Genomic DNA, 24,600 nt, shown 5'->3' on the forward strand with positions numbered 1-24,600 from the left:
ATATGCACTAGAAAAGGGAGATCTGTACAGATTCCCACCACATAATGGAAAAAAACCAAGCAGCACTAGGATCCCTTCCTCCCAAGGGCCCCGCAGTAGTTGATTTGCCTGATTCACTGTTTGCATATCTCCCATCCTGTAACAGATCATGTCTGCGTATGAAAAGGAAGATCATTCTTAAAACTGTAGGCGGCCATAGCAGTCGGACTTCTATCAATTTATGTCTCTTGGGGCAGGTGCAGGTAGCCGTATATTCTGCAAATGACACTCTGATCAGAGTGTGAGCATAGTGTGACCCGATTCTTTCCAAGGACTGACACAATGGAGAAGATGGAGACATTTTTTTTTTCTCCATCTTCTCCATTGTGTCAGTCCATGGAAATCGGACTGCACTCAGATGTCATCCGTGTACAGTCCGATATTTCCAATGCACTCATTGACTTGTATGGCGATCCGATTATCAGATCAAGCTCGGGCATGCAGCTATTTTTTTTCCTTTGTCCAAGGTAAAAATCGGACATGTGCACTGCCCCATAGACTAACATTGGTCCAAGTGCAAGTCGATGTTTTTTGTCGGATTTCACTTGGACTGAAAATATGCTCGTCTGCACCGGTCCTTCGAGTATGTGGATACATGGATCTGTACGATACAGCAGGAGATTACTATTCAAGACTATTTGCAAAGTTGTCTTCAATTTTACATGCAATAAAAACCTTGTTGCAAAGGTAGATGTAGCAAAAGTTTCCAGTTTATGTGCCTTCAGTCTTGTGCTTCAATTATGCAGCATTTTTTTACAGTATGTCATTGTTAACCAGCTGAAACCAGGTCAGACGTTAGAGTTGTTGTAAATTCTAAAAGTTTTCGTTTTTTTTTTACTAACATGAAATATTTCAGGTCGGCTCTGTACTGTGGAGCATGTACTGCATGTTAATTATAGCAATGCTCACACCTGCCAGATCACATATCCGATTGCTCCCTTTCTGTTCCTGCTATTGCAATGTTCTAATTCCTATTGCTCAACCATTGATTTTTGGCAGAAATCCACCAAAAGTTCTCACAGTTTATATTCTCTGATACAATAATAATTAATAATAATAATATTCATTCCAGGCTGATATATTTTTACATGCTCTGATACCTTGTAGCAAACAAGAGATCAAAAGTGACATTTGTGCTGCTGGTAATGGATACAATTGTATCAAATCCTTAGCTGTAAAGAATATTATATATTGTACATGTTTTCTTCCATCTTTGTGGGGTAAACGAAAAAAAATGTTTGCAGTGATCTTGAAAATAATGTAGAATTGAAACTTTTCAGAATTATTTTTGTGTTTTGATTTTTCAGATTCAGTAAAAAAAGCTGTTGTAACTGTAATAAACTTTGCATTTCCTTCAATTCCTCACCATTTTCAAAAGCTCTGCTTGTGCTCAGTGAATGGAAATGTTCCTTTTACATCCCAAGGGTGAAAAACTCATTTTTCAAGTTCAGAAAGAATTGGATACAATTATAACAAATACATTTGTAGTTTTTTTATTTCTTACAGAAAGCAGAAACGCATAGATTAGGTATTGGGTTTTAAAAGTATTCTTTTGTGGATGCTATTTTTGATTCTTTTATTGTAGTGGGCAGAACCTGATGCAAAGCTATAAAATCTGGACACGTTTAGCTATTATCATTCCTACGTGTACCTATGACAGGATAGGTATTTGAGCTGGTTTATCCTGTTACTCTTCAGCTCATCATAAATGAAGGGGTGACATAAAAAAATTTGATGAATTTAGTTCTGGGGATCATAGAAGATTTCTAATTAACACTACTCGCCCAATTTCCAGTGCATAAAGGTCATTGCAAATTACTCTAGAAAGTCCAGTTATGAAAACTCCCTTTTCTAAATCCAGACCCACCAGCAAATATCTGATCACCGCAGGACTGGGTAGTCATAAAAATGCATCAACCAGAACAATCCTGTGCCCTGGTTAATCAAGGGAAGTCCCAATCATGGGACCACTAAATAGTGGTTATTATGAAGTATTCTGATAGGAGGTTTCCGGCTTGGGAAAATTCCAGTCCCCCGGCCACACTGTGTATTGCTTACCCTAAGGCCACGTTCACACGTTCAGTATTTGGTCAGTATTTTACTTCGGTATTTGTAAGCCAAAACCAGGAATGGAACAATCAGAGGAAAAGTATAATAGAAACACGCCACCACTTCTGTATTTTTCACCCACTCCTGGTTTTGGCTCACAAATACTGATAGTGTAAACATGTGCGTATAAAGCTGTCACCGGAAAAAACAGTACTGGTGTCATCAGTGTGCCATTAGTGATTTCCATCAGTGTTTTATCAGTGTTTTCCATCAGTGTGCCATCAGTGTTTTCCATCAGTGTGCAATCAGTGTTTTCCATAAGTATTTCATCAGTGTTTTATCAGTGTTTTCCATCAGTGTGCCATCAGTGTTTGCCATTAGTGTGTCACCAGTGTGCCATCAGTGTTTTCCATCAGTGTGTCGTCAGTGTTTTCCATCAGTGTGCCATCAGTGTTTGCCATTAGTGTGTCACCAGTGTGCCATCAGTGTTTTCCATCAGTGTGTCGTCAGTGTTTTCCATCAGTGTGCCACCAGTGTGTAATCAGTGTATTCAATCCATATAATTTTTAATGGTAATGTTTTTATTAGTTTTAATTTTTATGAACTTTTTATGTATGAGTTTTAATTTTAATGTTTTAATACTGATATATCAGTATTAAATATTAAAATTAAAACTCACATAAAAACTCACAAAAATTAAAACTCATAAAAATATTACATAGAAAATATATCAATATTAAAATAAAAAATCACAAAACTCTTAAAAATAAGTAGCTTATACAAATTAGAACTAAAATATTAAAATGAAAAAATATATATAATTTAATTTTTATATTTTAATGCTGATATATATATATGTAATCAGCATTAAAATATTAAAATTAAAACTCATACAAATATTACATTTAAAAATATAAATATTAAAATCGTAAAAACTTACAAAAATAAATAATAAACTGATAAAAATTAAAATTACTAAAATATTTTAAATACATATCAGTATTAACCCCTTACTGACATCTGACGTACTAATACGCGTCTGTGCCCTGGGACTTAATACCCAGACCTGTATTAGTACGTCATGGCGATCGCGCGCGCACACAGGCTGTGCGGGCGCGATCGCCGCCGGGTGTCAGCTGATTGTCACAGCTGACACCCGGTACTATGTGCAGGGAGCGGTCCTGCACCGCTCCCAGCACATTAACCCCCGCGATGCTGCGATCGAAGTCGATCGAAGTCGATCGCGGCATTGCGGGGGCAAGGGGAGGTGATCGGCGATACTCACCTCCTCTTCCGGCTTCCAGCGCAGTCTGCAAAGGCTTCCCGGGTGTTGCCATGACGACCCGATGTCGTCATGACAACATCCGGGTCACCAGAGAGCAGGAAGATTGCTTGGACATGCGCAGTGCATCTCCAAGCAATCTTCACACTGTGCACTTCTGACAGCCTTCATGGCATAGGGATGGTGCTCCATTCCTGTGCCATGCAGGCGATCAGAAAAAAAAAAGTGAAAGTCCCAGAGTGGGACAAAGTAATAAAGTGTATAAACTGTGTGAAAGTGGAAAAAAAAAAAAAATGTGCAAAAATATTATAAAAAAATAAAAAAAATAATACACCAAAAATAAAAATATAATGTACCCATCAATAAATATTATTATAAAAAAAATAAAAAAAAAACAATAAAAGTACACATATTTGGTATCGCCGCATCCGGAATAACCTGACCTATAAAACTGTCCCACTAGTTAACCCCTTCAGTGAACACGGTAAAAAAAAAAAAAAAAAAACGAAGCAAAAAACAATGCTTTATCACCATACCGCCAAACAAAAAGTGGAATAACACGCGATCAAAATGACGCATATAAATAAAAATGATACCGCTGAAAACGTCATCTCATCCCGCAAAAAACAAGCCACCATACAGCTCCATCAGCCGAAAAATAAAAAAGTTATAGCTCTCAGAATAAAGCGATACTAAAAAATATTTTTTTCTATAAAATAGCTTTTATTGTGTATAAGCGCCAAAACATAGAAAAATGATACAAATGTGGTACCGCTGTAAACGTACTGACCCGAAGAATAAAGCTACCTCATCAATTTTACCACACGCGGAACAGAATAAAAAAAAAACAAAAAACAATTCCTGAATTGTTGGTTTTTGTTTATTCTGCCTCCCAAAAATCGGAATAGAAAGCGATCAAAAAATGTCACGTGCCTGAAAATGGCACCAATAACAACGTCAAGTCATCCCGCAAAAAACGAGCCGTCACATGACTGTCTGCCAAAATCTTGAAAAATTATAGCTCTCAAAATATGGAGATGCAAAAATTAGATTTTACAAAAAATGCGTCTTTTAGTGTGTGACAGCTGTCAGTCATAAAAACCCCATATGATTCTGGCATTGCTGTAATCACACCGACCCGAAGAATAAAGTCGTCTAATCACTTATACCGCACAAGGAACGGCGTCAAAAATAAACTCTTGGGTTAGGATTGGGCTAGGGTTAGGGCTGGGTTTGGGGCTAGGGTTGTGCTGGGGCTAGGGTTGTGCTGGGGCTAGGGTTGTGCTGGGGCTAGGGTTGTGCTGGGGCTAGGGTTGTGCTAGGGCTAGGGTTGTGCTGGGGCTAGGGTTGTGCTAGGGTTAGGGCTGGGGTTGGGATTTTTTTCAAAAGTAAGAAAAAAAGATGACGATATGGCGACTAGTGTTGAGAGCAAGTGCTCGCTACTTGAGTTTGCATCGGGTGCTCTGGTATGCATTGAGTATCGTGGGTATTTGAGTGACATGCTCGAGTCTCTGCCCCATATGCTTCGCGGCCAAAAAACTTTACGGGGATTGCCTGCCATGCACGAGCGATCCCCGCATGTTTTTTTTTGGGTGTCTAATAACCGTGAAACATGCGGAGCAGGGACTCGAGCATGTCACTCGAGCACACGCTGTACATGGTGCATACCTGTGTACCCGATGCAAACTCAAGTAGCGAGCACTTGCGCTCAAGAATAATGACAACTTATTCAATATGATGACCTAATGTAAACAAATAATGTGCCGTACCTCTGGGTTCAAAATGTTCACTATACACCTTAATAAAATCCTTGAGGGGTATAGTTTCCAAAATGGGGACACTTGTGGGGGAGCTCCACTGTTTAGGCACATCACGGGCTCTCCAAACGCGACATGGTGTCCGCTAACAAATTGAATGGAAAATCGGCTCAAATTGTTAGCGGACGCCATGTTGCGTTTGGAGAGCCCCTGTGTGCCCAAACATTGGAGCTCCCCCACAAGTGACCCCATTTTGGAAACTAGACCCCCCAAGGCACCTATCTAGATGCATAGTGAGCACTTGGAACTCCCAGGTGCTTCACAAATTGATTCGTAAAAATGAAAAAGTGAAAAAAAAAACATTTTTTCATTTTTATGAATCAATTTGTGAAGCACCTGGGGTTCCAAGTGCTCACTATGAATCTAGATAGGTGCCTTGGGGGGTCTAGTTTCCAAAATGGGGTCACTTGTGGGGGAGCTCCAATGTTTGGGCACACAGGGACTCTCTAAATGCAACATGGTATCCGCTAACAAATTGAATGGAAAATCGGCTCAAATTGTTAGCGGACACCACATTGCGTTTGGAGAGCCCCTCTGTGCCCAAACTTTGGAGCTCCCCCACAAGTGACCCCATTTTGGAAACTAGACCCCCCAAGGCACCTTTCTAGATGCATAGTGAGCACTTGGAACCCCCAGGTGCTTCACAAATTGATTCGTAAAAATGAAAAAGTGAAAAAAAAATACTTTTTCATTTTTATGAATCAATTTGTGAAGCACCTGGGGTTCCAAGTGCTCACTATGAATCTAGATAGGTGCCTTGGGGGGTCTAGTTTCCAAAATGGGGTCACTTGTGGGGGAGCTCCAATGTTTGGGCACACAGGGACTCTCCAAATGCAACATGATATCCGCTAACAAATTGTTGGCTCAAATTGTTAGCGGATATCATGTTGCATTTGGAGAGTCCCTGTGTGCCCAAACATTGGAGCTCCCCCACAAGTGACCCCATTTTGGAAACTAGACCCCCCAAGGCACCTATCTAGATGCATAGTGAGCACTTGGAACCCCTAGGTGCTTCACAAATTGATTCGTAAAAATGAAAAAGTGTTTTTTTTTTCACTTTTTCATTATTACGAATCAATTTGTGAAGCACCTGGGGGTTCCAAGTGCTCACTATGCATCTAGAAAGGTGCCTTGGGGGGTCTAGTTTCCAAAATGGGGTCACTTGTGGGGGAGCTCCAAAGTTTGGGCACAGAGGGGCTCTCCAAACGCAATGTGGTGTCCGCTAACAATTTGAGCCGATTTTCCATTCAATTTGTTAGCGGATACCATGTTGCATTTAGAGAGTCCCTGTGTGCCCAAACATTGGAGCTCCCCCACAAGTGACCCCATTTTGGAAACTAGACCCCCCAAGGCACCTATCTAGATGCATAGTGAGCAGTTGGAACCCCCAGGTGCTCACAAATTGATTCATAAAAATGAAAAAGTGTTTTTTTTTTCACTTTTTCATTGTTACGAATCAATTTGTGAAGCACCTGGGGGTTCCAAGTGCTCACGATGCATCTAGATAGGTGCCTTGGGGGGTCTAGTTTCCAAAATGGGGTCACTTGTGGGGGAGCTCCAATGTTTGGGCACACAGCGGCTCTCCAAACGCAACATGGTGTCGCTAACAATTTGAGCCAATTTTGCGTTAAATTTGTTAGCGGACACCATGTTGCATTTAGAGAGCCGCTGTGTGCCCAAATATTGGAGCTCCCCCACAAGTGACCCCATTTTGGAAACTAGACCACCCAAGGCACCTATCTAGATGCATAGTGAGCACTTGGAACCCTCAGGTGCTTCACAAATTGATTCATAAAAATGAAAAAGTGTTTTTTTTTTCACTTTTTCATTGTTACGAATCAATTTGTGAAGCACCTGGGGGTTCCAAGTGCTCACTATGCATCTAGATAGGTGCCTTGGGGGGTCTAGTTTCCAAAATGCGGTCACTTGTGGGGGAGCTCCAATGTTTGGGCACACAGGGACTCTCTAAATGCAACATGGTGTCCTCTAACAAATTTAACGGAAAATCGGCTCAAATTGTTAGTGACACCATGTTGCGTTTGGAGAGCCGCTGTGTGCCCAAACATTGGAGCTCCCCCACAAGTGACCCCATTTTGGAAACTAGACCCCCCAAGGCACCTATCTAGATGCATAGTGAGCACTTGGAACCCTCAGGTGCTTCACAAATTGATTCATAAAAATGAAAAAGTGTTTTTTTTTTTCACTTTTTCATTGTTACGAATCAATTTGTGAAGCACCTGGGGGTTCCAAGTGCTCACTATGCATCTAGATAGGTGCCTTGGGGGGTCTAGTTTCCAAAATGGGGTCACTTGTGGGGGAGCTCCAAAGTTTGGGCACACATGGGCTCTCCAAACACAACATGGCGTCCGCTAATTATTCAAGCAAATTTTACAATCAAAAAGTCAAATGGCGCTCCTTCCCTTCCGAGCCCTGCCGTGCGCCTAAACAGTGTTTTTTCCCCAAATATTGTGTATCTGTGTGCCCAGGGGAAATTGCACAACAAATTTTGGGTCCATTTTTTCTTGTTACCTCTGTGAAAATAAAAAAAATTGGGTCTAAAGTAACATTTTTGTGAAAAAAGTTAAATGTTCATTTTTTTCTTCCACATTCAAAAAATTCCTGTGAAGCACCTGAAGGGTTAATAAAGTTCTTGAATGTGGTTTTGAGCACCTTGAGGGGTGCAGTTTTTAGAATGGTGTCACTTTTGGGTATTTTCTGTCATACAGACCTCTCAAAGTGACTTCAAATGTGATGTGGTCCCTAAAAAAATGGTTTTGTAAATTTTGTTGGAAAAATGAGAAATCGCTGGTCAACTTTTAACCCTTATAGCTCCCTAACAAAAAAAAATTTTGGTTCCAAAATTGTGCTGATGTAAAGTAGACATGTGGGAAATGTTATTTATTAACTCTTTTGTGTGATATATCGATCTGATTTCAGGGCTTAAAAATTCAAATTCTGAAAATTGCAAAATTTTCAAAATTTTCGCCAAATTTCCGTTTTTTTCACAAATAAACGCAAGTGATATTGAAGAAATTTTTCCACAATCATGAAGTACAATATGTCACGAAAAAACAATCTCAGAATCAGGGGGATCCGTTGAAGCGTTCCAGAGTAATTACCTCATAAAGTGACAGTGGTCAGAATTGTAAAAATTGGCCCGGTCATTAACGTGCAAACCACCCGCGGGGCTTAAGGGGTTAAAATTATAGCTCATATAAAAAATACATATAATAATCATTATTTTTATATAGTGCCAACATATTCCACAGCGCTTTACAGACATTATGGGCACTGTCCCCATTGGGGCTCACAATCTACATTCCCTATCAGTATGTCTTTGGAGTGTGGGAGGAAACCGGAGAACCCAGAGCAAACCCACACAAACATGGGGAGAACATACTAACTCCTTGCAGATGTTGTCCTTGGTGGGATTTGAACCCAGGACCCCAGCGCTGCAAAGCTGCAGTGCTAATCACTGAGCCATATAAAATCATGAATATTTAAACTTTTAAAAAAAATAAAATATATATATATATATATATATATGAATATCAAAATATTAAAACTCATAAAAATATAAAAACTCATAAAAATTAGTAAAAATATTACAAATATTATACATTGATAACTATTAAAATTAAAAATATGAAAACGAATAAAAATATGTAATACACACAGATACATTCGACTCATAAAAAAATATTAAAATTTATATATATTAAGAATACACATATTAACATTAAAACGCATAAAAATGCATAATAAACTCATAAATATATTAAATAAAAACTCATATATCCAAGAGGTTCTGCAGCAGTAGTGTGTCTTTGGAGTAGACTCCTCCTGATTATCAGTGATTGTCATGTCCTCCTCCACCAATCACATAGTCCTAAAACCCCTTTCCCAGTCCCCTCCTCTGTTTTGGTGACTGAGGAAGGAGCAGGGGCTGAGGTCTTTGCTGTCCATGGTGTGACCGTGCTGGGCTCCTCCCTGCATCCTGATCCTTTATACACATGAACTCTGGATTAGGAGACTTTTCTTTCCCCACCAGTTCTTATTTGTCAGCAGCAGAAAGCTCCTCGTCATCCGGCACCGGGTAAGTGACTGCAGGGGATGGGGAACTTCTGCTGCACACGTGGAGCAGAGAAGAAAGCAGAGAAGGAAAGAGTTGTCTCTGCTGCCACTTCCTGCTCTGGGGGCTCCCAGCATGGTGGCCCTGGACTACTCACATGTGCACTGCTAGAACACCATGCTTCTGTTCTGACTGCTATCAGTGGCTACAAGCTGAGTTTTTAATTTGGAATAAATTATTGTATTTTTTTTAATCATAGCATTCTATGCAAACCTGCAGTCCCATGTAAAATGTACCCGCATAACACAAAAAGTTCCCAAATGGGGCAGTCTAGGACGATAAAAAGACAATTTTGCAGCACTGCTGCATCTGTAATTTTTGTATTGTGTAATAAATACAATGTATCAGTTATTATTTATTTCCATTCCATGTGATACTTTTGTTTAGTTCTTTGCAAATCTTAAAGGCACAGATTTGAGTGAAGAAATCTGGAACATGGAGGCTTATTCCACAAGTGGGAGTTTTCTCCCTTGAGACGTGATGATAAGATTACACTTATTCATCGCTTTTATAATTTTCTTACATTTCTTTTATGTAGCTGCAATGTTTCTATATGTGTAAGGTCAGGTTCCTACAGGGACAATCTGTCATTTTTGGGCACATAAATTGGACCAGCACCTATTGTATATTGATGCCATTGATATACACTGCTCAAAAAAAATAAAGGGAACACTGAAATAACACATCCTAGATCTGAATGAATGAAATATTCTCATTGAATACTTTGTTCTGTACAAAGTTGAATGTGCTGACAACAAAATCACACAAAAATCATCAATGAAAATCAAATTTATTAACCAATGGAGGCCTGGATTTGGAGTCACCCCCAAAATTAAAGTGGAAAAACACACTACAGGCTGATCCAACGTTGATGTAATGTCCTTAAAACAAGTCATAATGAGGCTCAGTATTGTGTGTGGCCTCCACATGCCTGTATGACCTCCCTACAACGCCTGGGCATGCTCCTGATGAGGCTCAGTATTGTGAGTGGCCTCCATGTGCCTGTATGACCTCCCTACAACGCCTGGGCATGCTCCTGATGAGGCTCAGTATTGTGAGTGGCCTCCATGTGCCTGTATGACCTCCCTACAACGCCTGGGCATGCTCCTGATGAGGTTGCGGATGGTCTCCTGTGGGATCTCCTCCCAGACCTGGACTAAAGCATCTGCCAACTCCTGGACAGTCTGTGGTGCAATGTGACGTTGGTGGATGGAGCGAGACATGATGTCCCAGATGTGCTCAATTGGATTCAGGTCTGGGGAACGGGTGGGCCAGTCCATAGCTTCAATGCCTTCATCTTGCAGGAACTGCTGACACACTCCAGCCACATGAGGTCTGGCATTGTCCTGCATTAGGAGGAACCCAGGGCCAACCGCACCAGCATATGGTCTCACAAGGGGTCTGAGGATCTCATCTTGGTACCTAATGGCAGTCAGGCTACCTCTGGCGAGCACATGGAGGGCTGTACGGCCCTCTAAAGAAATGCCACCCCACACCATTACTGACCCACTGCCAAATCGGTCATGCTGAAGGATGTTGCAGGCAGCAGATCACTCTCCACGGCGTCTCCAGACTCCATCACGTCTGTCACATGTGCTCAGTGTGAACCTGCTTTCATCTGTAAAGAGCACAGGGCGCCAGTGGCGACTTTGCCAATCCTAGTGTTCTGTGGCAGATGCAAAGCGTCCTGCACTGTGTTGGGCTGTGAGCACAACCCCCATCTGTGGATGTTGGGACCTCATACCACCCTCATGGAGTCGGTTTCTAACCGTTTGTGCAGACACATGCATATTTGTGGCCTGCTGGAGGTCATTTTGCAGGGCTCTGGCAGTGCTCCTCCTGTTCCTCCTTTCACAAAGGTGGAGGTAGTGGTCCTACTGCTGGGTTGTTGCCCTCCTACGACCCCCTCCATGTCTCCTGGTGTACTGGTCTGTCTCCTGGTATTGCCTCCAGCCTCTGAACACTATGCTGACAGACACAGCAAACATTCTTGCCACAGCTCGCATTGATGTGCCATCCTGGATGAGCTGCACTACCTGAGCAACTTCTGTGGGTTGTAGAGTCCGTCTCATGCTACCACGAGTGTGAAAGCACAACCAACATTCAAAAGTGACCAAAACATCAGCCAGAAAGCATTGGTACTGAGATGTGGTCTGTGGTCCCCACCTGCAGCACCACTCCTTTATTGAGTGTGTCTTGATAATTGCCAATAATTTCCATCTATTGTCTATTCCATTTGCACAACAGCATGTGAAATTGATTGTCAATCAGTGTTGCTTCCTAAGTGAACAGTTTGATTTCACAGAAGTTTGATTTACTTGGAGTTATATTCTGTTGTTTAAGTGTTCCCTTTATTTTTTTGAGCAGTGTACTATACACATATAAAATATCATTGTGACAGATCTGAATTTGTTATATTGTAACAAAAAAAAAGATTTCCACTTTCTAAAAAAAGTAATCTCCAAACGGTTACATACTTGTAAAACAATGAACACAGTTATTCTATAGTGTATACATTTTTATATATTTATATAAATGTATATATATTTATAAATTTATATATTTAGATTTCCTTTTTTATATATTTCTATATTGTTTAAAAGAAAAAAAAGTTGTCTCCATACTGTTACATACTTGTAAAACAACGAACATTAGTTTCTCACCTTCACCGGGATCACGACCACTCCATCCAATCACTGAGCTCATGGCGTCTATATCACCAGTGATTGGCTGCAGCGGTGATGTGCCCTGTGGTCTTTGACATCACATCTGCAGCTAAAACACAGAGAATGGAGCGGTGGCAGAGAGCTCTTGCTGGACCCAGGGAGGGTGAGTACCTGCTCTGCATTTTGGAAACTACTTTTCTTAAAATGGAAAACCCATATAAAGGGAAACTGTCAGTTGGATCAGCGCAACCAGGTGATAATGATGGGAGTTGTATTCAGTACCCGCTGTATACATCCTGTTTAAAATGAAGAATTAAATAAAATAAATGGCGTGTGCTCCCGCCAGTTATTCATAACTAGCAGAGGGAATGCTGCCCGCTGGGGGCTGATATTACTAGCCAGGGAATGGGGCCATTAGCCAAAAATGTTCCCTGGATATTAATAACAGCTCACAGCTGTTTGATTAGCGTTTACTGACTAGATTACAGGGGAACCCCAGAAAAAAATTGACCTAGGGTCCCCCTATAAATTCTAACCAGCAAAGGCTAAACAGACAGCTGTGTGCTGTTATTAATAGCCAGGGAAGGGGCCATGGATATTGGCCCCCTCCGAGGCTAATATCAGCCCTCAGAGGCCCCAGAAATGGTGCATCAATAAGATGCACCAAATCTGGCGCTTAGCCTCGGCTCTTCCCACTTACCCTGGTGCGGTGGCAAATGGGGTAATAGGGTTGGGGTTGATGTCAGCTTTGTATTATCATCTGACATCAAGCCCAGGTTAGTAATGGAGGGTGTTTATAAGACGCCCCCATCACTAACCCCATAGCAAGTTTTGAAATAAACACAGAGCCTAAGATCCTTTATTTGAAAGAAAAGTCAACTCCCTATTTAACACATTTATTAAAAAACACAGTTATACTCACCTTAACGCCTAATCCATTGAAGCCAATGTCCCCTGTAAAAAAATAAAAATAATAAACAACCATGTGCCTCACCTGTCCAACGTGAAGATAATCCATCTGTGCGACATGTAGTTTTCAAAATGAACCGTCGCATTATGCAAACTAGGAGATGCTGCGAGCGGGCCCTTGAACTGTGGTGACCTCAGTGAGATCACTGCAGTTCACTGTGAGAAAATTCTCACGATGCTCGCACTGAACTCAGTGATATCACAATGAGCTCATCGCAAGCACCGTGAGAATTTTTTCACGGTGAACTGCAGGGATCTCACTGAGCTCAGCGCAAGCACCTTGAGAATTTTTCTCACGGTGGTAGCGGTGATCTCACTGAGATCACCCCAGTTCAGGGGCCCACTCGCAGCAGCTCATTCTCCCCTGCTTTGCAACATGAACGGTCGCATCATGCCACTGTTCATTTTGAAAAACACATGTTGCACAGAAGGATTACGTCGTGGGACAGTATGTTAAAGTAGTGGACAACCTCTTTAAGATATTAAACTTTAAATAAATATGTGTAAACATGATCTCATGTTAATGGATGGATCGATGATATGGTATGATTGAGCGGCTGTTATCAATACCATGGATGGTAAGAAAAACAAACAAGTCAATTTTGGAACAAATCAACCCAGACATGTCACTTGAAGCAAGGATCACCAAGCTACGACTTGCCTACTTTGAACACCTCATACAAAGAGCACAATCACTGGAGAAGGACATCATGGTCAGAAGAATAGAAGGAACAAGAAGTAGAGGAAGACCAACAAACCCAATGGCTTGACACTAACAAGATAACGGTGGAGAAGACCCTGGTGGACCTATCTAGGCTGCTCAAGATGGATCTTCCTACAGAGCGTTCATCCATCAAGTCGCCGAAGACTGTTGCTGCAGGACACAGTGTTTCTGTATATCGACTTGTGTATCTTCTAGTACATTGGTCTAATGGCTATAAATCCAATGTCCTCGGAGTTGCACATATTATTACATATCTCCATATTCTCCTCTAGAAACATTTTTTGCTGTGAATTCCTGCATAAATACAGCAAGGGTACATTTCAGGTTGCATTACAATTTGGTTCCTCCATTGTTCTGCTGAACCAGATTTGGATCACCCTAAAACCCTCTGCCTTTTTATATATGGACCCCAAAATGGGAAACCCTTTCAGGCTCCGGCAGAAGGAACCGCTCCTTGCACATTCTGAACGTATTCTGGATCTCTTCTTCTGACAGCCAGACGACTCTGCATTCAGATCTCAGTATAATTGCATCTGGCAGAACCTAAACTGTGTATAAATGGCCCCTTTGTGGGCCGGCAGCCACCAGCATCCCCCGAGTCCTGACTTATTATATTTGATTTAAGGGATTTACTAAGAACATGTGACGGACGACTTTAACGTGGATCAGCATTTAATGTGGTAAATTCAGCATGAACACGGCGCTCTGTGGAGCGGAGGGGGATTACAGCTTCGCTGATTCAGATACGATACAATCAGGACAAATTTATTTCAACTAAGGTCCTGATTCATCAATCGCGTTTTTATTTAAGTCACTGGGACTGATTCATCCTAGCTTTTACGCTTCGAAAGTGGCGTAAAATCTTTGAAAAGTTGCAAAATTTGTGGGGAGGAACCGGGGTGGGACACGTCCGATTCGTGAAAAGTGGTGGCGATTGTTACCCTAGAAATGCTTCTCCAGCATTGATTATCTGTTCAAAATGTCGGAAAAAAATGGGAACTTTTTGAAAAAAGTGCGTAAAGTCACTCCAGAGTGGAATTGGAGCAGAGTTGCGCCACATTTTGCAACTTTTTTTTTAAATTCACAATTGATGAATTAGGCAAAAGCATCTGGAATCACTAAACTCAGTCCACAAAGCGGAAACCCCCCCCCCCAAAAAAAAACAGCCGAGCACATGTAAAAGAGATTTTTAAAAAAGGCGCAAATTGGGTGCAAACTAAAAAAGGCACAAAACTAGACAAAAAAAAGTTTCAAAGGCAATGATGAATCTGGGCCAAAATCTGCTTCATTTTCCATTGATTTGCTTAATTAAGGGTATGTGTACATGTGGCGCCCCTGCGGGTTCAGTCGCCACAGAGGTACTGCATCTCACCCAAAGGTGTGGTATCCCACTCTCAAGTAAGGATGGAGTACTGCCCGGGACCCACACACTTGCATCCATTACACTCCACTTCAGAGGGAAGGGCGAGATTGCTCCTAAGGGAGAGCACAGTCCCTGGTCCCTAGCTGGAGGGTGGAACCATGTAGTGGGTGTGGGTGGAGGAAGTAGTTTAGGGGAGCACTTCAGTAGGAGTATAAGAAAGCAAGGAACCATCTAGAAGCAGGGACAGTTGAGACCAGTCAGTCTGAGGAGAAGGAGTAGAAGCTATGCTCAGAGGAGCGGGCCTAGAGTGAGAGGCCCAGGAGGACTGGCAGGACGAGGAAGGGAGCAGAGGAAGGCTCCAGAAGTGAGGGGATCCCAGGGGCACGGGAAGTGCGGATGCCACCCGTGCGCCCGAATCTGCAGGAACGTGGAGGGATCAGGCCGCAAAGGGGACCGGCCCCTAACTAGTGGAGAACTACAAGGCTCAGCTAGAAACCGGAGGCTTCTGTACTTTCAGGGTGCAGTTGCTCACAACCGCAACTAAATCGCTAAAAAGGTATCCGCATAGGATTCAGGGAACTGCAGGTTGCCCGCCAAAATCCGAGGCTACCGGCTTGGGACACTGGTTGCGAGGCGCAGGGCAGGAGGGTGAGAGCCAGCGCAGGAAGACGACCGAGGAAGGCACATAGAATGGGGTCCCGTTAAGTACTCTTGAATTACCTGAGGGATTGCTTAACCCCTTCCTTGGTGAATGCAGGACGGCGTGGGCGGTCACCCTGGTACTGGTGACCTGGAGTCTGACAACTGTGAGTAAACTTTGAAGACTGCACCCCACTGTGTCCTAGAGTTATTATCTGCGCCATCACCTGCACTACACGGCACAGCAACATCTACCTCATTAATCATCACTGCACCGCCCTGGAGCTTAGCTCTACCTGTGGAGAGCTGAACCAACTCTGCTGTGTCACCATCAGCTCCAGAGGATCGGCACCGCAGCGGCGGCCCCATATAGCCGCATACCACAGGTGGCGTCACGAACATTAACCATAAAAACTATAATCCCCTTTTATTGACTGCCCTGGGTCATGGACAGGGTCACTGCCACTGTGACATCCCCTGCACCGACCGGCCCGGCACCGAGTACCCCACGGCCCAGGGGGCATGTCATACACATTAAGTATTTCTAGCAGATTTTTCTGCACCAAAAACCAGTGCATAAAATCTGCAAACTTTTGATGCTTTTTTACAGATATTTTTTATGCATTTGTACTTGTGTTTTTTTTCCCCCTATTCATTTAAATGGTTGAAAAATGCTGCACAAACGCTGAAAGAATTGATATGCTGCAGGTTTGAAAAAAAAACGTTTTGATGATCAAAATCTGCAAGGAAAAAATATGCAGCGTGTGCATGAGATTTCAGAAATCACGTTCACTTTGCTGATACTGCAAAATATTGCAAAAATCGCAACGTGTGAACAAGCCCATACAGTCCAGACTCGTAGCTAGACTTTCAATTACTAAGGGTAAAGACGCTATTTATTACCCCAGCCCTGGTCAAAACTTGTTGAAGCCCTCAGTACCCAGCACTCAGGTTAGCCCCTCTAGATACAGTAACACAACAAAGGATATATACGTACATCTAGCACATCTGACAATCAGTCAACCTGGAAAGGCTGTCTGACAACTTTCCCGGGTCCTAGATTACTGTGATACATATCCCACTCCTGTCTATTATTTTGTCTATTGAAATACTTCTTCTCTTTCAGATCTATGAGAACAGCCTTCTGATTTCACAATGGCTCCTGCAGCGGGGACAGATCTGGGGTATACCCCTCCTGATGGCGGCTGGGGATGGATTGTGGTCTTGGGGGCTTTTATATCTATGGGATTCTCCTACGCCTTTTCCAAAGCAATCACTGTTTTCTACAAAGAGATCCAGGAGTTTTTTGGAGCCTCGTATAGTGAAATCGCCTGGATATCCTCATTATTGCTGGCCGTTATGTACGCCGGAGGTGAGTGAGAGCCACATTGATGGCCAATATCAGAAATTATAGCATCCACCTAGTATATAGTGAATCAACCAACCAAATTTGCATTGGTGAAGTGGTCAACATTGTGTCACGCACAGTGTGGGAAAGACTATGTGCAACACAAAGGGATGAGGGGAAGGAAGCCCAGACACTAGGGAAAGGGGGAGTGGAGACTCCTAGGCAGATCTAATAACACCCTGCTTACCCTACCATCCCTATATTGGTTCCACACCAATCGCCGAGCAGAAACCTAAGTCCTGCATATCCGTAGAGCTAGGCCCTGGATAGGGAAGGGGGGGATGAGCACTGGTCAGTCGCCACTATAAACTAAAGACAAGGGAGACAAGCAAACGGGGAGAAACTTAGCTTAGAGCAGACTCCAGAGAGATAACACCAATTGTCCTCCAAGTGCACCAGAGAGGAAGTAAGCAGACTGCTATAGCTCCAAGCCTTCACAAGGGAACATGTGAATATCACCGGCGATCTCCTGCAGCAAACTGACATTTTTTAACTCCCATGCAAGGGTGTATCAATTAACAACAGGAGGGAGGTAGCCGCTGGGTCCTAAAGGCAGAAAGGTTAAGAAAGCTTCTTCAATGCCAGGCGCAGCGACCTTCTACAAACAGATCCAGAGCGACTGTCTGTTACACCTGACACACCAGTGACACATTGGCTTCTACGAGATGGCCAGTAGGCATAATATGTGTTCAAATCTAGTTTGGATAAAAGGGTGGTCTTTTTAGAGGGGCAGTCCTTTGAAGAGGTTTAGATGCCTTTTTACCAGTTTGTGATCATATTGGTTCTATATACAACACCAGGGGTTTGCAATCACTAATAGACACCCAAATTTGAAGGTATGTGCTAGTAAATTTATGCCCTATTTTTGGAATGCACAAAAAGATAATTTCTAGTCAATTAGCATGTACCTAACCCCATTTTGAGGGCAAGTCCTGCTAAAAATATTGGCAACTATGTTACTATAATTGAGAATCTGACATTAAGACATAAGGAAAATGTATTGAACCCCTGTACAAAGGATGGGTGGAGGAGATGCCTACAGCAAACAATTAGAATTCTTCTTTTTGAAAGTTTTTGAAAAAATTATAGCTGTTAACTGATTGGCTTTTGAAACATATGATGTCATCTAGTCAGAATTCTAGTAGGACAATCCCAGTACCTTGCATTGCATAGAGTGCTAGGCTCCAATCTGTTGGACCTTCGGCCATGCCTTTTTCACTTATATGTTTGACACTGTAAATTAAAAATTTGCATTTTACCATTGTACCTTGAGGCTATGACATTGTGAAACATTACTTTGTATATTTCAAGTTGTGTTTTGTGCTAAATATAGACACTGATAAATGTCAAAAGCAAATCTTAATTATGTATCGGAGCAGTGGTGGCCAATACCTAGGGGATCTTTACTTTGGAGCTCATAAATTGACCCTTAAACAATCCTCTAAACTGGACTACAAAAGGGGCCAACTTTTGTAGTCCAGACATCAAAGATTTAAACATGTGGCTATACGGTAAAAAGTTTTTTTTTTTTAAAGTTTAGTTACCCTTCAAACGCCTTTTTTATCTAAATTGGTTTTATACCCAATATAGATGTAGATTTGTTAAATAACATGCAGGCTACCAACAGCAACCTCTATGGGGCGGTAACTGCATACAACTCACATATTAAGATAAGTATGTGTGGCACCCCAGGGGTCTGGTTTCCACAGTAATAGCAGTATTACGTCTGTGAGCAGGTGGGAGGTCTCCTGGGCAGGAATCCTAAGCATGCCACACCTCTTGCTCAGTCCTGGGAGGGGAAGAACTTCCCCTACATAAACTGGGGCTGAGGCAGGGTTAGAGAGAGGAGTTCCAGACAGAGACGGAGTCTGGTCTGGACACGCAGAAACAGGGACAGATAGAGATCAGGAGCTCTGTAGGAGCCAAGGAGAAGCGTCAGGGGCTGGAGCTGTGCAGAGCTCGCCCTGGGAGAAGGTACTAAGACCGGACACAGGAGTCCGAGGCTGTGGGGACTAAGATATACCCAGCAGCAGAATCCATCCGGCAGGGGATTCCAGGTCCTCTGGCCATAAAAGCCCGGAGGCTCAGTCACAACGAAGGGACCAGCACCGCCATCCCGGAGCGGAGGCTAACAGGAGGCCCCAGGTCACCAGCCATACGGGTGAGCACCACACGGTATACCCAGGGACGTGGGCTACTTGTAACCGCCGAAAGCAGGGTAGCCAGGAAGGGTACAGACTAACGGGAAGGCCTACAACTCCACCTGGCCAGGGGAACTCCGGCTTACTCGCAGACTAACCAGGCCCCAACTACTAGCCAGTACTCCCGGGGGAATTTGCCTTGTACCATCAGTAAAGGCCCTGAACTGTACCCTCGCGTCTCCGTGCTTCCTTGTCGCACCGTTAGTGCTGGGACATCCACACCATCACTCCCAACATCACCCACATCTGCTGCCCTGAGGCCATACCTCTCCCGTTGGGGGTTATATCAACATTGCTGCACACCTATACCACCGGCCTCAGCGGTCTGCCCTGCAGCGGCGGTTTCATAACCGCATTCAACGGGTGGCGTAGTCGGACACTAATACCATCATACCAATAACTGCCACTTAGTTTGACCACCCTGGGCGCGGACCGGGTCACCGCCACACGAAGACTACTACCCCCATTGGATCCGGCTCCAGGTATCCCCCGCGCGCACGCGCGCCGCACTACAGCATTGGCCCAGGGGGTGAGTCAACTTTGGCGTAGTCGGCAAGATTACGTGCCCGCAACCACCGGGTACTGTGTGCCTGAAAAAAGAGACTTTTATACTTACCTGTGGTGAAGTTTCCCGCCGTCCGGAGTCGTTTCCCGCCATCCGACGCCATCTTCTGCCTTCTTCCCGCCATCCGTGGAGTTTTCCCGCCATTGGACGCCATCCTGAGGGCGCCGCGCGGGAAGAAGAGGGGCGTGGACTCCGAAAGCCCGCGAGAACTGAAGCCCCGCCTCACGTCCGGACGTTGCGTAAGGTCCTGGAAGGAGCCCAGCAGACGCCGACGTCACAGGAGCGCGACGGAAGGTCCTCAACCCTGACGATCCACTGCGGAGCCGCGGCCTACGGAAGAGGATCATCGCAAGGTAGGCCACGGTCCACTAGGGGGGAGGAGGATGTCGGATACGGAGGAGAGCTTCACCGCCACAGCCACTGCTGCGGTCATGCCTTTCACCATGCCCTATATCCCGGGGGCAGCCTGGCTACCCCAGTACTCAGGGGAGTCACATACCCTAAATGACTTCAGAGAAAGGCTGGATAGCCTCTTCCAGGTGTATCCCCTCACGGAGGCGCAAAAAGTGAGCATCCTGGTGGCCCAATTAATCGGGGCAGCCCAAAGGGAGGTAAAGTCCTGGCCACCTGGGAGGAAGAGGACTGTCAGAGACATACTAACCCGGCTGAAAGACACATTTGACACCCGCACCTCAGCCGAAATAAAACTAAGATTTTATGGGTGCAAACAACGGGCACATGAGAGTATAAGAGACTATGCTCTAAACCTACAAGAGGCCCTGAGAGCCATTAAGAAGGCAGACCCTGACAGCGTGGGAAATGAAGATAAGCTGTTGACTGAACAATTCATTGAGGGTCTACTGTGCAATGCCCACCGAACCCAGTTGCGGGCAATGGCCTTACAGGACTCTGACCTGGACTTTGCACAGTTCAAGGACAGAGCCATCCGGGTGCTCCGAGAACCGGCACCAGGTGGCGCTGTGACCCACAGGCGCCCTGCTATCACTTATCACCAGGAGACGGCGCCCTTGTCTGCAGGGCCTGTGGGAGCTGATGCGCAGGCTTTAAACAGTGACCCGGCTACAGACCTGCACCATCAGGTCCAAGAGCTAACTAAAAGCGTTGCTGCGCTAACCCGAACTGTGCAGTCTTTACAGGTTTCTACTGCAGGGAAGATCGAGCTGGCATCCGGACCGGAGGACATCCCGTGGCGCCGACCAAGGAGGACCCCACCGGCCAGAGGAAGACCCAGCGATCGATACAACGAGGACGGACGACCTATTTGCCGCCGCTGCAATCAACCCGGACATGTGGCAAGGTACTGTCATTTAAACGGGCACAACCTGGGGTAGAGAGCCAACCCCCAGGCATAAGACCATCAGGCCCATCAAACTGGCGTGATAAATACGTAGGGGGACGTCCAATCTTGCCTGTGGTACTGGATGGCATTCCTATGAGTGCCCTACTAGACAGTGGGTCACAGGTCACCACCATCCCGTACGTGCTCTTCAAGCAGTACTGGAATGATTCGGACATAACCCGCTACCCAGACGACCTGAGTATCATCGCCAGCAATGGTCAGCCCATGCCGCAGGTGAGATTCAAGGAGGTGACCATTGAAATCGGTAAAGTCGAACTGGCAGCACAAGGACTGATTATAGTGGACATAGACCGTCATGAGAGTCACCCTAGAATCACCCTGGGAACCAATGTATTTGAAAATTGTCTTGCAGAGGTGATTCTCATTTTACAGCAGGTTGCCAAGAACGCCAGTTCCGGCCAGCAGCGTGTGCTCCAAAAAGAGATCCGGGCACTGATGAAGCGGCAACAGGTGGAACTATCTGGTGGTGAGATAGGTAGCGTGAGAATGTGTGACCCGTTCCCTATTGCCATGCCCCCAAAAAGTGAGATGATGATTTGGTGCCGGGCAGCTATTGGTCTGAGAGGTAGAGACTACCAAGCAATGGTAGAACCCGTCTACTCAGACAGTAGGCCCACCATTTTGACAGCACGGGGGGTGGTCGATGTACGCCATGGGAGGGTGCCCGTTCGCATCATAAATATCGGTGAGAGAGAAGTACACCTGCCCCGGTATGCCACGCTAGCTAAATTGTTCACCATAAACCAGAATTCTGTACAGGCCATGGAACCCTTGCCTCCATCTCAACCAGAGGAAGGTAACGGCTCTAAGAAACCACTGGAGGACTGGTGTCAGCAACTACATCTGGGTACTGACTCCACTCCCTCACACCAGAAACAAGGAGTCTATCGGGTGGTTCAAGAGTACGAGAGAGTGTTTAGTAAACACCCGTTAGACTTCGGGCGAGTAAAGGGGGTAGAACACCACATCCCCACGGGAGACCATCCTCCCATAAAGGAGAGATACCGACCCGTACCCCCTGCACACTACCATCACGCCAAGGGGATGCTTAGAGACATGAAGGAGGCTGGGGTAATCAGGGACAGCTGTAGCCCCTGGGCAGCTCCACTAGTCAGTGAAAAAGAAGGACAACACTATGAGAATGTGTGTAGACTACAGGAAGGTCAACCGTATCACACACAAAGATGCGTACCCGTTACCAAGGATAGAAGAGTCCTTAGCTGCATTAAAATCTGCTAATTTCTTCTCTACTTTGGATCTCACTAGCGGGTACTGGCAGGTTCCTGTAGCAGAGGCAGACCGAGAGAAGACCGCATTCACCACCCCGATGGGTCTCAGCGAATTTAACTGTATGCCGTTCGGGCTCTGCAACGCACCAGGAACCTTCCAACGGTTGATGGAATGCTGTCTGGGACACCGGAACTTCGAGATGGTCCTGTTATACCTGGACGATGTCATCGTCTATTCCAAGACCTACGAGGACCACCTGAAACACCTGGCAGAAGTGTTCGAAGCTCTGGCAAACTACGGCCTAAAGGTGAAACCCTCCAAGTGTCACCTCCTGAAACCAAAGGTGCAATACCTGGGACACGTGGTGAGTGCTGACGGAGTGGCTCCTGACCCTGATAAGATCACCGTGATTAAGGACTGGCCAAGACCCTCCAGCATAAAGGAAGTGCGGCAGTTCCTCGGGTTGGTAGGCTACTACCGAAGATTCATTCCCGGTTTCACCAAAATGGCAGCCCCTATGCAGGACCTCCTGATAGGTCAATCTCGAAAAGCCAAAAACCAGAAGCCGCCCTTCAGATGGGAAAAGCTGGAAGAGGAGTCCTTTTGCCAGCTGAAGATGGCCCTCACGGGGGATGAAATCCTGGCATATCCAGACTACAGCCAGCCCTTTATCCTCCACACGGACGCAAGTAACATCGGACTAGGAGCCGTGCTGTCCCAGATCCAGCAAGGAAAAGAACGAGTAATCGTTTACGCTAGCCGAAAGCTACGACCCACCGAGAGGAACCCTGAGAATTATAGCTCATTCAAGCTGGAGTTCCTGGCAGTAGTGTGGGCAGTGACCGAACGTTTCAAGCATTACCTTGCCTCCTCCAAATTCATCGTGTACACGGATAACAACCCGTTGACACACCTGGACACTGCAAGGCTCGGTGCTCTGGAACAGAGATGGATGGCTCGCCTGTCCAACTTTGAATTCACCATCAAATACCGGGCAGGACGCTCAAATGCCAACGCGGATGCCCTGTCTAGAATGCCGAACTTACCGGACGTAGGGGAAGATCCAGAAGATCTGGAAGAAGTTGAGCTCCCTGCGTTCCACCGTCATGGGATTACCCTGTATTCCCACCGTGTGAAGGACAGGCGCTCCGCGACGTTCAATCCCTTGCCCCACTACAACTGGGCGGAGGCGCAAGACAGTGATCCTGCAGTCCGTCTGGTGAAGGAAATGCTGACCCAAGCCGATGCCAGTCTGGACCCAGACGCCCCAGAGGAGACTAAGCAACTGTCGAAGGAGAAAAGTAGGCTGTTCCTCTACAGGGAGAAGTTGTGCCGGAGAATGGTTAACTCTCGAACACATGAGTTGACCTGGCAGGTAGTGGTCCCCAGACGAGACGCGGCTATGATTCTGGAGGCGTACCACAACGGAGCAGGACATTTCGGGTGGAAGAAGCTGGAGTTCTTATTGCGTGAACGGTTCTACTGGGTAGGCATGAGAGGAGCCATCGAGAGGTGGTGCAGAGACTGTGGACCGTGCCACCTAAGAAGGAAGGACCGTGCCAGCCAGAAGACTCCCTTGCAGCCCATCATCACCCGACAGCCACTGGAACTGGTAGCCCTGGACCATGTGAAACTGGCTCCAAGCAGATCTGGGTATGTCTACGCCCTCACAATCGTAGATCATTACTCCCGGTTCCTGGTGGTGGTCCCGGTCAAGGACTTAACGGCTCAAACAGCAGCTAGAGCCTTCCAGCAGCACTTCTGCCGTCCACATGGGTACCCGGACCAAGTGCTGACAGACCAAGGGCCAGCCTTCGAAGCGGAAGTCTTCCAGGAGTTCTGCAACCTGTATGGCTGCACGAAGATAAGAACAACGCCCTATCACCCACAGACCAATGGACTCTGCGAGAAGATGAACCAGGTGGTGATAGACCTCCTGAAAACATTGCCCCTGGAAGAACGCAGTCTGTGGCCTGAGAAGCTGCCTGATCTGGTGGACCTATACAACCACATCCCTGTAGGTTCTACCAACTGTACCCCGGCTTACCTAATGAGAGCGAGGCCTGGTAAGCTGCCTATCGACCTGGATATGGGAGTCCTGACGCCCGAGGACACCTCGCCAGAGGCAGACTGGG

The 24,600-nt window shown here is 45.3% G+C and overlaps 1 protein-coding gene across 1 annotated transcript in view; it reads left to right on the forward strand.

Moving 5' to 3' along the window:
• Window positions 1–9,092: 9,092 nt before the first annotated feature.
• LOC141157433 (monocarboxylate transporter 2-like) overlaps window positions 9,093–24,600 on the forward strand; it is a 57,959-nt gene continuing 42,451 nt past the window's right edge. Inside the window, exons 1-2 of the mRNA XM_073644706.1 lie at window positions 9,093–9,283; window positions 16,807–17,052. Of these exons, the coding sequence (XP_073500807.1) occupies window positions 16,836–17,052 (217 nt within the window). The 5' untranslated portion in view covers window positions 9,093–9,283; window positions 16,807–16,835. The remainder of the gene's footprint in view (window positions 9,284–16,806; window positions 17,053–24,600) is intronic.

The sequence above is a fragment of the Phyllobates terribilis genome, unplaced genomic scaffold (genome assembly GCF_046119375.1).
Source record: "Phyllobates terribilis strain yellow unplaced genomic scaffold, ASM4611937v1 Scaffold_8__6_contigs__length_399053987, whole genome shotgun sequence".
Lineage (NCBI taxonomy): Eukaryota > Metazoa > Chordata > Amphibia > Anura > Dendrobatidae > Phyllobates > Phyllobates terribilis.